This window comes from Carassius carassius, chromosome 33, assembly GCF_963082965.1.
Source record: "Carassius carassius chromosome 33, fCarCar2.1, whole genome shotgun sequence".
NCBI classification, from domain to species: Eukaryota; Metazoa; Chordata; class Actinopteri; order Cypriniformes; family Cyprinidae; genus Carassius; species Carassius carassius.
In genome coordinates, this window is record NC_081787.1 from 27,468,271 (window position 1) to 27,485,859 (window position 17,589).

Genomic DNA, 17,589 nt, shown 5'->3' on the forward strand with positions numbered 1-17,589 from the left:
GGAGAGCTGTCTGGGAGGGCTGGTCATTGAGGGGCACGTACCTAGAGCTCCATTGGTCTTTGGAACACACAAATGTGCTCGATCTAATGGTAGTTTATCTTGCTCTAAAGGGGTTGCTACAGTTCATTCATCACAAACATGTATTAGTGAGAACAGACAGCACCTCTGTGGTGTATCATATAATTCACCAGGGTGGGATGAAGTTGCTACGCTGTTCTGTGTCCAGGTGACTAAGTACCTACTGACTTGGGCATGGCCCGGGCTAGCATCTCTGTGAAAAATTCACATCCCAGTTGTGGCAGCCGATATCCTGTCTAAGACAGGGATTCTACCTGGAGAGTGGCGCTTACACCCAAAGTAGTTGGTAAAATTTTTACGCCTTACGGGGAAGCCCAAGTCGATTTCTTCAGGAATGGTACTTTATAGTACAGCAGGACTGCTCTGGCTTAGGTGTTCTCAAAATCCCAAGAATGGCCAACAGGATTGTTGTATGCTTTTCCCACTTTTCTGTTGATTCCTAAAGTCATTCAGAGGATGGGTCATTACTCTGTGCTGATGGTGGCTCCACGCTGGCCAGGAAGGCCATGGTTCCCAAACTGATTCAACTGATAAAGGGCTGCCCATGGCAGCTGCCAACTCGAGTGGAATTTCTGTCTCAGATAAACGGACAGACTTGGCATCCAAACCTGACTGCTCTGCACTTATGGGTGTGTTCTCTGTGGAGTCTGTCTCTCAATGCTAGAGTCCCATCTATTCGGGTCAATTACTCTCTAAGGTGGAAATTATTTTTCAAACTGGTGTGTGAACACTGAGGTGGACCCAGTTATGTGCCACTTGTCTTTTTTTACAGTTTCAACTGGATCAAGGCAAAGCAGCCAGTACATACCTTTGATATACCTTGGCTATTTCAGCATTTCTTGAAGGGCCAATGAATGAATGGGCCTATTGTGAAATCAGATTTGGAATATGTCCCTCTAAATGGATTTTCTCTGTGTCTCTGGAGAGCTCTGTGCTCTCTCTGTTAGTGGAGATTGTTTGCGGTGGAAGGCAGACAGCACGGGAGTGTTACTTGGCCTAACCCTGCATTTTCACCAAGAGTATTGAAGCCACAGTTTACAATTTAGGTACTGGAGGTGGTTGAATATTAACCATTTTCCTCACATGAGTCATAGGCATGACTTTGTTTACATAAGGTATCGAGAGAAGAAGGAACAAAGGTTATCATTCTATTAAGACCGTAGTGAGGGTCTTTCTTTAGTCTCGCAGATCCATAGTTATATTCATAACTTATGTTGTCAAGTGAGAAGAAGGTTCTTGTATGCATTTGTTTTTCTGCAGGACTAATGGCTAAATCTGGTTAACACTTGATAAATTAATTAGGGTGATAATGCATTACACTTCTACTATTAATAACAAGCTGAAAAAAAATCCTGTCTAAAATCCCTTTGAGATTTGAAGTCAATTTAACAGTACTACACTTGGCAGCATTTTACCATTATTCTTTCATTAATTTCAGAGATGAATGGTTTTTAATAATTGTCTCAAAGACATTTACAATGTCCATTTAGACTTTTCTTCAAAAAGAACTGTTAGGAGTAAGAAATACTTGACACAGCTTGTAAGCACCATAAAGCAGAAATAGGAATTTCACTTTGGGGAATGATACATGCTGTTGACATTAAGTGGCACAAGCTTAATATAATGTTCACCTATTTGACTCCAGGTCCCATATTTATTTGGAATCAGGTACAAGCTTTTAATTTAGAGAGATGCCAGGGAGTGCTATCTAGGTCATCACATAGAGAAGCTGTAAGCACACTCGAAATGCTGTAGTGCAGTGGTTCCCAAACTTTTCCATTCCACGACCCACCTAGACAAGTGTAATCTATTTCATGACCCACCACAATATTTGAGGAAAAAAAAGGTTGATATTACTTTAAGCCTAATCTTACTTAAAAGTTTGATGACAGAAATGAAGTATTTAAGAAAAAAAAACTTTTTATTTTAGAGTAGGCCTACACCTGAAAAAAATCACTATTAATATTTAAGTTTTAATTTTTGTTTACAGACTTTAGAATATGTAGTGTCCATAAAAACGTTAAACAGGCTCACTCCAGTGAACTGTAATCTGCGCTGCTGTGTTTTGTTGCAGAAAATGCATTCACGATCCTTCCGTGTGTGTCGGTGAGAACGGAGCACAATCCAACACTTTTTTTAGAAAAAGCATAAGAAGCAAAGCAGAACTATCTAAAACTGTTTGGAGATTAAAATAATTGTGAAATAGGTAAAAAATAATAATAAACATGTGTCTCGTTTTAAATAAACAAAAAAAAAAAAAACTGGATGACATTAAGTTCAGGCAGAAATTTATTTTAGCAATGGTTAAATTAATGTTCAGCAATATCTTCAAAAGATTTCTGAACTTTGGCAAATTTTTCTCTAAAAAGAGATGATACGTCAAGGAGTATTGCATTATTTTTTTGTGCATTTTGTTATGTGGAAATGTTTAAATCTTGTAGTGTTACAATTAACCCTGCGTTTGTGCACTGCTCACCCTGTACATGTGAAATGCTTTTTACAAACCGTTTCCCGAACGAAAAAAGTGCACAGAGCTCAAACGGACGATAGAAATGAATGAACATGGCCTACCTGAAACCGTTTTCGTAACATTTGTTTTCTGGTGTATGCAATCTCATGCGGAATATAGTGTATTGAAGTGAGCAAGTTTTTCTCTTTTAATAATGCGGACCGATTGAACCTTTTAATGACATTGCTCTGAGACCTTCACTGTTATTACAACTCGTGCGCGCCCGCGCTTCAAAACACGCAAAGCACGCGGACTTAATTGCAATTCGAAAATCACACTAAGGATATTGCAGTCCTTATTAATGTTGGTGGGCTATATCATTGTGACGAGTGGGTTCCCGGTTCCCGCCTCCTCCTTCCCGTGATTGAGAAGTTTTTAATGTGTTAGACTGGTGCCGAAGCCTGGGAGGAAGGAGGGACGCGCTGCCGAAGATCCCTCGGCACTGAGGTGAATCCGCAGTGCCATCGAGTAGGGCGAAGGAGGATGCTCGAGGCGGTGGGCTGGAGTGAGTTGCCGGGGAGACGGACGCTCCTCTTTTGTATCCTTCCGATCTCCTCCGTGGTTCTCGAGACTGGTGAGTCGAGCAGGTGTCGCTCAATTCCAATCACTCCACCGGCCTCGCACCGTTCCCACTCGTCACTTTCGTGCAGCCCTAGACTGAACTGTGTGTGTGTGTGTCATTGAAACGCAAATTTAGCTGCAGCCAAGTGACTTTGTGCGACCCACCTTGTTCCATTCTGTGACCCACAAGTGGGTCGCGACCCACAGTTTGAAAACCCCTGCTGTAGTGCACATTAGTGGCTGTATCCCTAGCATGCATCAGAACTAAACCAGAGTTTGCTGGTTAAGATGGAAGTGATGATTTGTGTACTTTATGTGATTGAGAGGTTCATTATCCTGGCATCTAATCCTTTGCTCTGTACAAGCCGACCGCTAAGCAATATCCTATATAATCCACTCCTCACAATAGAGCCACATAAATGGAGCAACTCTATGGGCAGTAATATCAGAATCTCAGCACATCAGTAGTGCTTAAAATGGATTCTGTAATGCCAGTTCAGCTGGAAGCCATTAGATGAATGACTGCAAGAGGATACAGTGTTTGTCATGTAAAAAATAATCTTTATATAATAGTAAAGATAGTATATCTGAAAGGGGTTGAGGCTACTGTGAGTGATTATTTTATGGGCAGTGTGTTTTTAAAGCTAAATAGATGATGGTTTTATGTCTTTACGTCAAAATATATGTGCAAGACATGACATTTTAGAAAGTGGAAATAAGCTTACGTTATTTTATAATAAGATGGACCGAATTTGAATTTGACAGACTCATATAAAAGGTTTCATATGAATACTGAATAAATAAGAAACAATATTGTGATTGTTTAAAATGCAGGATCGATTGAAATCTATTTACTTATATGTCAATCCAGACCTGAGAGGAAATGCATCAAAATCCACTCACCAAACAGTTTCATTTTTTATTTTAATTTTTTTGCTGAGAAATTGAGAAAATCTGGCAGTCTGAGAAAATCATTACCCTTTGGGGGAAAATCAGTGTTTCGCGTACAAATGTCCCATGCCCTTGAGCTAATTTGACATTTTCTGGACAGATGTTGTCCCGAAAAATTTTCTGATATGCTTGCAGAATGTTGACTTGAGCATTCGGTTTAAGAAATATAGCCTGCGGTACTCAGCCATTAGCATTTCCACTCAGTGTATGTTATTTTTGGCTACACCTAGTGTGCACTTAACAGTTAAAGAATGATTTATAAATGTCAAGGGGTGTCATTTTTATTGTGACTGGTAAAAGTGGAGAAGCAGCAGCATGACCAATCAGTTTTTTCTCAGTAAGAGCAGTTGTCAAATTAGATTTGTGTTGTTCAAGCTGATTACAAGAACTCCTCATACAGATCTATAATGCTTTGTGCTCAGGGCAGGATTGAGCAGGAAGGAGAAGGGGGAGTATGCGGTCACCTGGGGCTGCAGTGATCAACTGAAGAGAGGGGTTTTGATCGATATTACTGAGGGGCAGAAATGCGATGAGTTCCACTGATAATTCTCTCTGCATGTGGTCTCAAGCCGAATTCATACAGTATACTGTAAACATCAGTACCCTGCTAAATATTTTACTCACGGATGACAAAAAAAGTGATACTTACCATACATGTACTTTCAGTTGCACACTAGAGGTACATAAATATACAGTCATATTTTGGTATTATCTGCAATGTCTGATAATCGTACCCACTTGTTACCTCATAGTATCAGTTCTCTACCAGCAATCTTGTCAGCGAATAATCTGATTTCTATGAATTTTAATTACAAATAAACCTATTCACAGACATGTTTTCTCACTGTATGTAAAAGAGCAGCTTCAACATTTAGTTCTACATTAAAGGAAAAATCGAATGAGTTTTAGCAACATGAGTATGGGTAGATGGTCACAAAATTTAGCATTTAATGCAAATGACCTGCAGGAGGTGCAAATTTATTTAACTCACCAAATTTAGACATTTAATTCCTGCCATTTTTTTTTGTTTCATTTAAATGGCCATGACAAGTTTGTCTATTAAGGGGCCCCATTTTGCTTCTTCTTCTTCTTTTTTTTTTTTGGGTTGACCTTTCCTTTTGTGCATAATATAGCTGGCTGTGCATGTACTGTAAATGATCTGCAAAGTTACACAACACTAACTCCACACCAAAGGGAGTTCATCTCTCAATCAGAAAATAATAAGATGTTTGAATAATGGTCCATCAGTATATAGATAACTGTGCAGGAAGTAATGCGGGACAAAAGAGTAATTCAACCCTTAAGCTACTTCAGCTTCAGCTACTACTGGTAACTAATCTAGAAACAGAATTAACTAAGTAGTATAAGTAATAGTGAATTTAGGAATGAGATGGTTCCATATTAGGTAATCACTTCATGAGATTAAACTCATCAAGGTACACTATGCAGGGTTTTGGTTAACTGTTTGTAAACATAATTTACTGTTTGTAAACATTCATACTTAGCATGCAATCTTGATGGGCGGGCTCAACACTGCCAGAAGCCACAACCCCTGCCCTTGACATGACATCAGTTACCAGAACAGACACAGTCCAACCAGCAGCAGCATCACATGAGACAGAGAAGCTGAATGATGATGTGCATTGCAAATATATACATTTGTTTATCATTCATAAATTACATTATGTGTGTGTGTGTGTGTGTGTGTGTGTGTGTGTGTGTGTGTGTGTGTGTGTGTGTGTGTGTGTGAATTAACAGTTATGATTAATAAACAGATTATAATTAAATGACTGGCTGTAATTTGTGAGTGAGTTAAGCCATCCTCAGTCTTGATCACTTATAAACAATAATTATGTGTCATCATGAAAAAGTAATCCTGATGCCTAGTAATTTGTCAATTTACAGTTTTCAGTCAATAAGGCAATAGCAACATTAGCGAATTGTGTTTGCATTGATACAAGACACAGATGACCCACCTACTGATCAATGGTTGCAGCGCAGAAATGTCCCAAACTCAGCAACAGAAGAATTGAAAAATAAATAAATAAATAAAAGAAAGAATAATAGAAGAAAGAAAAATACAGGCAGAGGACAATGTCTCTGTAGACATAAACTCCACATACTTCTCATCGATTACATTTAACTATTGAGAGGAATTAGTTTTGTGTGAGTCTATACTTTTTTGGGGGATTTATATTTTTTGAGGAAATCCTGCATAGTGCACCTTTAAATAACTATAGCAAATTATAAAGGATTATCAGTTAATTATTAACCACATTATAAATGTGTCTGGGATGTCAGAAGTTGTCCTGTAATAAAATGCACCACTAATTACTCATGTTACCTGGGTTCTCTGCAGAGCCTACCAGTAATCTGGATGCATCAAGGTTGACAAATGTAAGTTTTCACAGCTAGAGGTCACCTTTTCAAAACAGGGACAAAGGCGAAGCATGATGATGCTATGAAGGAGAGTGGACCAATGGGAGATGTCGTTTTCAGCATACAGAGACGTCCGATTCATGTTCACTTACTATCATCATACGTACATCTTTACTTTGTTGTTTATGATAAGAGAATACATCCTCTGATTGACTGCTGTGTTCATAAACTCAGCAGACTCATGTGTGATTGGTTATAACCTATCCTACAGAAAAGCATTTAAAACTGCTTGATCCAATTACTTTTCTTCTCTTTTAGAAGAAAACAAACATAACCCCAGGTATTTATTCAATACAGTGGCTAAATTAACGAAAAATAAAGCCTCAACAAGTGTTGACATTTCCCAACATCAAAGCAGTAATGACTTTATGAACTACTTTACTTCTAAAATCGATAATATTAGAGATAAAATTGTAACCATTCAGCCATCAGCTACAGTATCGCATCAGACAGTGCACTATAGACCCCCTGAGGAACAGTTCCACTCATTCTCTACCATAGGAGAGGAAGAATTGTATAAACTTGTTAAATCATCTAAACCAACAACATGTATGTTAGACCCTATACCATCTAAGCTCCTAAAAGAGGTGCTTCCAGAAGTCATAGATCCTCTTCTGACTATTATTAATTCCTCATTGTCATTAGGATATGTCCCCAAAACCTTCAAACTGGCTGTGATTAAGCCTAAAAACAACCACAACTTGACCCCTAATTAAGAACTAATTAATTATAGACCAATCTCGAATCTCCCTTTTCTGTCCAAGATACTAGAAAAGGTGGTATCCTCCCAATTATATTCCTTCTTAGAGAAAAATTGTATATATGAGGATTTCCAGTCAGGATTTAGACCGTATCATAGTACTGAGACTGCTCTCCTTACAGTTACAAATGATCTGCTCTTATCATCTGATCGTGGGTGTATCTCTCTATTAGTTTTATTGGATCTTAGTGCTGCGTTTGACACAATTGAACACAACATTCTTTTGCATAGACTTGAACACTTTGTTGGCATTAATGGAAGTGCATTAGCATGGTTTAAATCATACTTATATGACCGCCATTCGTCATACTTATATGACCTGCCACTCCTAACAGTTCGTAGCAGTGAATGAAGACGTATCATATCGATCACAAGTGCAGTTTGGAGTACCTCAAGGCTCAGTACTAGGGCCGCTACTCTTCACGCTTTATATGTTACCCTTGGGAGATATCATCAGGAAACATGGTGTTAGCTTTCACTGTTATGCTGATGATACTCAGCTCTATATTTCTTCGCGGCCCGGTGAAACACACCAATTAGACAAACTAATGGAATGCATAGTCAATATAAAAAACTGGATGATGAGTAATTTCTTACTGCTAAATTCTGAAAAAAACAGAGGTGTTAATTATAGGACTCTGCATGTAATAACCTAGAACACTGTCTAAGACTTGATGGTTGCTCTGTCAATTCTTCGTCATCAGTTAGGAACCTAGGTGTACTATTTGATCGCAATCTTTCCTTAGAAAGCCCCGTTTCTAGCACTTTGTAAAACTGCATTTTTCCATCTCAAAAATATATCTAAATTACGGCCTATGCTCTCAATATCAAATGCAGAAATGTTAATCCATGCATTTATGACCTCAAGGTTAGATTATTGTAATGCTTTATTGGATGGTTGTTCTGCATGCTTAGTAAACAAACTACAGCTAGTCCAAAATGCAGCAGCATGAGTTCTTACTAGAACCAGGAAGTATGACCATATTAGCCCGGTCCTGTCAACACTGCACTGGCTCCCTATCAAACATCAGCCGTGTTTCCACTGTCGAGCTTAAACCGGGCGTGCTAATGCGTGCCAGGGCCAGTCGCGTTTCCACTGTCACTTCCGGGGCTTGATCGTGCCTCGTTGGGGCTTCCTCGGGGCCAACGGCCAGGGTTTTTTGGCCCGACGAAAAGTTTCTCAGCATCTGGAGAGCTCAGCGCTGCAGATCATTTCAGAGAGATAACAGCTTTAACACCAGTATTAAAGACTTTTTAAAATAAGTTGAGTCCAAAAATCACTCTTACTCAGCAGCTAGTGTTTTAAATAACTTGTTCCTATGTGGATTATAATCATTAAACAAGGCAGAAATATTTATAAATATTTATAAGCAATGTAAAAGACTGTGCAAGCTAAACATTAACGTTAGCATAGTAAACATGGTAAATATGACCGCTTGAAGAAATCAGGCGTCAACTTCTTATTCTCTATCACAATTAAGTATTTATTTAGTAACATATTTTATCTGTCATAAGTCTCGTCTCGAGAGTTTAGCTCCGTGTAGCATATGTCATCAAAATATTATAATGATTTTTGTTTGGGAGCTTTTATAAAAATAGAGAGCGTCTGCGCTGCGGTTCATTTCGGAAAGCTAACAGCTATAACACCAGCATTAAAACTTTTTTTTTTAAATAAGTTGCTCAAAACTCACTTTCAGTCAGCAGCGAGTGTTTGAAATAACGCGATCCGATCCGATGTGGATTATAATCACCATAAAAGGCAGAAATATTATAATTGATGTAAAAGACTATGCACGCTAAACATTAAAATTACCATAGTAAACATGGTAAATATGGCCACTTGAAGAAATCAGACATCAGCTTCTTATTCTCTATCACAATTGTGTATTTATTTAGTAACCTATATTATCTGTCTTAAATCTCATCTCGAGAGTTTAGCTACACGTTGCCTATCATAAAAATATAATATTTTTTGTTTGGGAGCTTTTATAAAAAAAGAGATATTGTAATTCATTCTAAATGTGACATACAGGCTGCTGTGACTACAAATAAACAGAAACAGACACGACTGACTAAGCAGGCTATTTTCATAAATGTTAAAAATAAATAAATAAAATAGAAATAAGTGTATTTCTGTGTGATTAATTTTGAGTCCTGTTAAATTAATTCATGGTCAATATATCACTTATTTTATAGTAAAACATCGATGCTTTTGAATTTTTATATTTAACAAAGCATGCAAACAAACTGTAGTTTTATCTTGTTCGTGTGTGATCGCACATGTTCCAGTGATTTATTTCTTAGTTTTCTGATAACTTCTCTTTGTTGGTGAAATGATGGGGTTGCGTGACGTTGTTCCTGAGAGGTGTGTAAAGGGCGTGTTTTAGTGACACGCAGCCGAGCTTCAGGCCCTGACTGTGGAAACCCTGCACTATTCAGCCGCCCGGCCCGTTTTAAGCCCTGGCTCGCACTGGCCCGACAGTGGAAATGAGGCTATCGTATAGATTTTAAAATATTGCTTATTTCTTATAAAGCCCTGAATGGTTTAGCACCTCAGTATTTGAATGAGCTCCTTTTACATTATAATCCTCTATGTCCGCTACGTTCTCAAAACTCATTTTTCCTATTTCCTTTTTTCCTATTTTCCTTTTCCTATTTGGCGCCTAAACTCTTGAATAACCTACCTAACATTGTTCGGGAGGCAGACACACTCTTGTAGATTAAATCTAGATTAAAGACCCATCTCTTTAATCTGGTTTACACATAACATACTAATATGCTTTTAATATCCAAATCCAAAATCTTTAGGCTGCATTAATTAGGTAAACCGGAACCGGGAACACTTCCCATAACACCCGATGTACTTGCTACATCATTAGAAGAATGGCATCTACGCTAATATTTGTCGGTTTCTCTCTTATTCCGAGGTCACCGTAGCCACCAGATCCAGTTTGTATCCAGATCAGAGGGTCACTGCAGTCACCCGGATCCAGTACGTATCCAGACCAGATGCTGGATCAGCACCTAGAAAGGACCTGTACATCCCTGAAAGACAGCGGAGACCAGGACAACTAGAGCCCCAGATACAGATCCCCTGTTAAGACCTTGTGTCAGAGGAGCACCAGGACAAGACCCCAGGAAACAGATGTATCTTCTGCACAATCTGACTTTGCTGCAGCCTGGAATTGAACTACTGGTTTCGTCTGGTCAGAGGAGAACTGGCCCCCCAACTGAGCCTGGTTTCTCCCAAGGTTTTTTTCTCCATTCTGTCACCGATGGAGTTTCAGTTCCTTGCCGCTGTCGCCTCTGGCTTGCTTGGTTGGGGTCACTTCATCTACAGCGATATCGTTGACTTAAATGCACAGAGACTATTTAAACTGAACAGAGATGACTTCACTGAATTCAATGATGAACTGCCTTTAACTATCATTTTGCATTATTGACACACTGTTTTCCTAATGAATGTTGTTCAGTTGCTTTGACACAATGTATTTTGTTTAAAGCGCTATATAAATAAAGGTGACTTGACATGACTTGACTTATAACGCACAACACTGTAAAATGCGGAAAAAGATTTGTTGTGCAACATTGAGCAAATCTGAATTTAATGCTGCAGTCAACACTTTTCATTTTCATTTTATTTACAAATGCCATAATGGTAGTTTAACTGCAGCAGCATTTTTGTCCATGTGTGTTGTCATAGTTTCTACAAGCGGAATATTACATCATTGATAGGCGACATTGAACTGGGACGAGCCATTATTTAAAATTTAAATTTCTCTGGACTTACAAATCCTTAAGAACTTTTGGGATAACGTAAGTGCACAACTGCATGAAATATATAACAATGTGCAAGTGGTTTTTGGATATTTGTGACCCTGCCTGTGAATACCCAGCGAAAGTCTTTATATAAATATATATATATTCAGTTTTCTACATAAATAAATTCTTCATAAAGATGTAGACCATTCTGTGAAAATATAACCTTTATATCATTAATATTGACTAAGGCCATGTCAAAGATTGAAATCATAGTGAAATTAATAGTTGAAATCATACTTTGATGCTTGTTATCTCATAATTAGATTTTGAGACTCTAGCCTGGATTTCACAGAGAGGGCCACATTTTATCATTAAAATCATACATATTTTGTTTTTAAACATCCAATTCTCAGTTATTTTTAAGTAGATAACTAGTCATAAGCATTTTATATGACATTTAAAATGTAAAAATTCTTAATTCCATATATATGTACCACAACTGTACATACAAATTTTGTCTATTTTTGTTTAATTATATATTTAAAAATATGTGTATTTTATTCACATATCTTTATTTCATATTATTTGTGCATTGTTGGTGTTGTCTCTGTTTGCTGGAAGCTTCCGTCACCAGAATAATTTCCTTGTATGTGCAATCATAATTGGCAATAAAGCTATTTTTGATTCTGATTTCTTACTAATGCGGATAATTGTGTTCAGTAATTATTGATTACCTAATAAGGAACCTCAGTCCTTTTACTGTTTAGTCAATCCTTTTACCATATTAGTTAATAGTAGTAGTGTTAATGTAGAGCTACTTATTTGTCTTGCATTACTTTCTGCATAGTATGGACTTTCAATTACACAATATTGAACTATTTCCATAGTGCAATAGCATAGTTACCATAGATATAATACTGTTTACAGCTGCCCATGAAGCTTCGGAAGCTGAAACCAAATCATGTAAATGTAGTGTATTCTAGAAGAGTGATGAATGATGATCTCGTAATTGAGCATATTATGAACACTTTAATATATTTCCCACTGTGTAGAGAGAAAAGAGCCTGGATTGGTCAATTAAAAAGCAGTTGCCACCGTGCATCACACAATCCCATAATGGCACATGCCCCAGACTTTACATGTTGTAAGGCAGGCACTTACCCAGTTTTGGCAAAGTTTGTCCAGTAGGTCATGACAACAGCACTGAGCATGACATCATTTTTGGAGAAGTTGCAGGGGAACAGGTCGGTTGGGCCAATCATAGGAATGCCAAAGACGTAGGGCACCTCATCTCCGTGAGCCGCATCTGACCAAGCGGGCTTCATCAGGCTCTGGCAGTGGTGGTAGAAGGCATAGAAGTACGTGGGCGACCCATACCGGGCGTGAAGATCTGCCGTCACCACTGAGGGCTCCACCCACTGATGATCAGTAAAAAGCGCCACCAGAGTCTTACGGCGTGTCTCAGGGTTGTCTCTATCTGCCCAGTCCGTGTACATGAACTTAATGGTTTCTCGTAGTGTATCCTTTCCCTCTGGGTAACCATAAAGACTGTCCACAAAGTCAGAGACCGAGAAGTCGAAATCATTGCCCGAGACGCCATCTTCAGAGTCCACAACGTTCTCCACAAAGCGCAGACCCTCGCCCTGGTTAACACCCAGCATGATGTCATAGTTGAGGAACTCACCCTGCTCCATCAGGATCTCAGGGTCATCGGGAATGACATCGCCGTCAATGACTGGGCCAAAGGCTACGTGGTATCTCGCTGGCTGGATGTCTTGTTCCACCAGCTCACGAGCGCTCTTCTTTCTCAGGCAGTCTACCATGTCTAGTGTGTCCAGCACATTACAGCCCACTTTCTCTGCCAGCAGCCTTGTGTACTTAACCGGCTGGTAGTTGACAGCCCAGCTAGACAATGCTGAGCCACTCTGGATTATGGCACGATGAAATAGTCCTGCAGCAAGAGGAGAAAAAAGCATTTTAAACAGTGCTTCACATCAGGAATAAATGAATATGAAGCAGGACTTGGAGTTTAATGAGTTCAGCATAGTTTAATTAAAGGAATGGTTCTATTCAGTGCCTGATTTACTGTGATGTAGTATTATCATGAAAATATGAACATTAATTTCTTAATGTATCACATAATATGAAAAAAAGATGTAGATGGCCAAATTAATCACTTCTCTTCCTTTGCATTTATTATGTTAGCTTTTGCTAAGGAAGCTAATCGCTTAGTGTGTATTCGGATATGACTATTTCCATATCATCAAGTGTGAGTAAATTGTATAATTATGCCCGAATTCATAGTCTCTGTAAAACAGTAGATGAAAAGTGCCCAGATGATCTAGAGTACAACTTGTGGTGAGATTCTGGAGTGAAGATTCAGTGGATACTGTTCATGAGCCCATGTACATGAGCCCATTTAAGAGAAGTCATGAATAGCAATGAATCAACAAAACTGATGCTGGTAGGTCCCATGAAAGTTAAAATATAGTAGATGTAATGTGTTTGAATTTCATTAATATTTCGTAATTCCTACAATTTTTTTTTTTTTTTTTTTTTTTTTTAATGGTCAACCATTAAGATTCCAAGCAAATGTAGTAGCTACTCAGTATGTGATTATACATGCAACATTAGTCTACAAGCTTAATGCAAACAGCTTTGCTTGATAGCTTAGTACCAACTGATTACTTTGCTGAAAGAGCTAAGACCAACTTAAGCTGGTTGTCTGGTCTTACAGTAGGGAGGAGGGGGGTAAGTTGAGCCAGGGGGTAAGTTGAGCCACCTCCTGTATCTTGGCACCTGTACACTTTTACTGTCATGTGACCATGTATTTTGGAACCACCCATCACTTCTGCCAGACTTTGAAAAGGAGAAACACATGGGAGGAGTAGAAGGTACCAATTTACTTTAGCATAACAGATGTAATGGGTGTTACAGCATATCAAAATTAATGTATCCAGGTCTAAAATATTTATGATGCATACAGGTCATTAAGCTAAATATTAACCTGAATTGGTAAGCTATGGGGCAAAGTGAGACAAATGCTGTGGGGTAAATTGAGCCAGAATTTGTACAAACCCCACCAAAAGTCAGTGAAGCTAAGTTAAATTTAAAGTATATATAAAAGTTTTTTTTTCTTTTTGCAAACTGATCACACTTGTAACAAAGCTAGTCATTCTTTTTTAAAAAACTGATCTCATTTATTACAATTATAACGTTTTCAATCAACATAATCATTGTTTCAAAACATAAGATTATTGTAATATATATAATAATGAAAACATCTGATTTAATCACCAAAACACAACAGCAGGATCTTCTTTCAATTTAGTACTTTTAACAAATTAAGTTAATTCAAGAGAAAACAATGAAAGATACAGGTACATGTGTTTCAAATAACCTTTGTTGCTGAAATAATTACACAAATAATGTAAGAAAATACACCGACATTACCTAACTTGCATAACTCACACAAAATCCATAATGTTTATAAAGGTATTTATCCATTTTGTTAAAAGGTGTGATGAAGATATGACATGACCATAAGGTTTTGTGCTTGAACAGAGTTTACTGTAAAGTGCACTGCCACTTTGCCATATGACTGAATCTATAATCTAGCTGAAGTTTTCAGATGAAAGTCAACACTTGATGGCTGCTCTGTCAATTCTTCGTCATCAGTTAGGAACCTAGGTGTGCTATTTGATCGTTATCTTTCATTAGAAAGCCACGTTTCTAGCATTTGTAAAACTGATTACGACCTATGCTCTCAATGTCAAAAGCAGAAATGTTAATCCATGCATTTATGCATTTTATTATTATTATTATATGCTTTATTGAGTGGTTGCTCTGCACGCTTAATAAACAAACTCCAGCTGGTTCAAAATGCAGCAGCAAGAGTTCTTACTAGAACCAGGAAGTATGACCATATTAGCCCGGTCCTGTCAACACTGCACTGGCCCCTTATTGAACAACAAATACATTTTAAAATCTAGCTTATTACCCATAAAGCCCTGAATGATTAGCTTCTCATTACTTGAGTGAGCTTATTTTACATTATAGTCCTTCACATCCGCTGCAATCTCAAAGCTCTGGGCATTTAATAATACCTAGAATATCAAAATCAACTGCGGCTGGCAGATATTTTTCCTATTTAGTGCCCAAATGCTGGAACAATCTACATAGTGTTGTTCGGGAGGCAGAGACACTCTGTCAGTTTAGATGAGCCCCAGAGAAAGATCTCATGTGAAGACTTCGTCAACTAGACGGCTATCAGGACAAGACCGCGAGAACCTCCGCGAGAAAGTCCTCTGCTCAGTTTGACCTGTGTTGCAGCCTGGAATTAAACCACGCCATCCTGGTTTCATCTGGCTAGAGAAGAACTGGCCCCCCAACTGAGGCTGGTTTCCCCCAAGGTTTTTTCTCCATTTCTGTCACTGATGGAGTTTTGTTACCTTGCCACTATCGTCATCAATGAACTGACCTTAACTGAAAAATGTTTCATGTTTTCAGGACTGTTTGTCCTCTTGCAGTATTGACAAATAGTTTGACACTGTAAAGCTGCTTTGATAGAATCTGTATTGTATAAAGCACAATATAAAATAAGGCGACTTAATTCTGGTTATGTGTAATGTGGTAATGTGTCTCTATCATTGTAATGCCTCTACATACAGTATCACACGGCATGATGTAATGTAAAATGCTTAATTTAATGCAATCTGTCTCCTTGCTAAAAAAAATCTAAATATTGAGAAAATTGGCATTAAAGTTATCCAAATAAAGTCTGTAGCCATACAAATTACGAATCAAAAATTAAGTTTTTATATATTTACGGTAGTAAATGTACTAAACATGTTCATGAAACATGATCTTTACTTAATATCCTAATGATTTTTGGCATAAAAGAAAAATCTATAATTTTGACCAATACAGTGTATTTTTGGCTATTCTTACAAATATACCCCAGCGACTTAACCTGTTAACTGTCACTCACATTTTTGAACATAGATTATACATTTTTAATAAATCATGACTGAAATAATTTCGTAACATGATATTGATGTATCATTTCCATGGTAATGCAATGTCTGATTTTAAAATGGGTTTCAAAGGATTCAAAAGATTTTAAGTTTTCAAGTGATATATCATTTCTGATGATTTCTAAAGTGTGAGAGAGAAAAAGGCAACAAAGAAGACTGTTTTTTTTTTTGACAAAGGTCAGAACTCCTGTTATGATGTAGGTTTTTGAGGTGCACTTTTGCCATAAATTAATCTATTACTTTTCCTACATAATTTTTTACAAAAAAGGTAAAATATCTATTCAGGAGTCTTAGACCTTTCCAACAATATATAGTTTGTCATGATTAGACTAGAATTAAATTGTGATATAGTGAAGTAAACGTAGGCGCCCCGTATACAGGACGGGGTGACAGTTAACAGGTTGAGACTGGTTTTGTGCTCCAGGGTCACATATATTGAATCTATATCTATGTATTATATTATAGATGCATCAAATGATTCACTGATCAACCATTAAGATTAGCTAGATTAAATAATATACAAATGTATTAAACTTAACGAGAAGACGTGCATATGAAAAGTTTGATAGTAAGAGCTTTATGAAAGGCTGTTACTGTGAATGAGACTTTTTATAGATGAAACACTTGTTTTTGTGTAGTGAAAAGGATACTTTGTGATTGTGTGTATTGTACTAAGACAATTGAAAATGTAACAGTTGCTTGTGAAAATAAGGTGAGTAAAAAACTCTAATATCTGAGATATTATGTGATATTACGGTTTGGTTTATCAGATATATACATATTATTTGTAGTTTATTTGATAGGGACAGTGTACAAGTGCTCCAAATTCTTCTCTGAATTAATCTTATTCAGTTTTATTTAATTTTACTTAAACTCTGTTTAGTCTGTTTTTGGGAAGGTTACAACTTTGGGGTTCAACTTATTGTTTCAGAAATGAATTAAAGATTTAAACTTCATTTGGTTGGTTTATATTGTTTAAGTTAGCTTTAAGATTAACAATTATTGCTACATGTGCGACTGCATCATATAATAACTATTAATTAATAATATTGATAGTTCATCGTCTAGCTGACTACGTCTTGTATTATTATTATTATTTTTTATTTTTTCTAAAATCCTGTCAAACGTGCACAACTTTCTAGCTACTACTAAATATTGTAAAAACATAATTTTCTGTAAAGTTGCTTTGTAACGATTTGTATTGTAAAAAGCGCTATACAAATAAACTTGAATTGAATTGAAAAATAAGTTAATAAATCAAGTCAAGTCAAGTCTGCTTTATTGTCAATTCTTCCACATATACAGTACATACATACAGAGAATCTAAATTGCGTTATTCCTAGACCCCCAGTGCATACAGATAACACTAACAGTAGAACCTAAAAATCTAGATCAAATAGAAAATAAAAGATACAACTATACAATAAGGGCATGTAAAAAAGACAATAAAATAAAAAATAAAGTTAAATAAATCACCGCAAGGCACATGTCAG

The 17,589-nt window shown here is 37.2% G+C and overlaps 1 protein-coding gene across 2 annotated transcripts in view; it reads right to left on the minus strand.

The window, feature by feature from the left end:
• Nucleotides 1–17,589, minus strand: part of LOC132114045 (neuroligin-3-like) — a 206,469-nt gene that overhangs the window by 14,855 nt on the left and 174,025 nt on the right. For both annotated transcript variants that reach the window (XM_059522172.1, XM_059522171.1), the window contains one exon: nucleotides 12,222–13,011. In XM_059522172.1, the coding sequence (XP_059378155.1) occupies nucleotides 12,222–13,011 (790 nt within the window). The remainder of the gene's footprint in view (nucleotides 1–12,221; nucleotides 13,012–17,589) is intronic.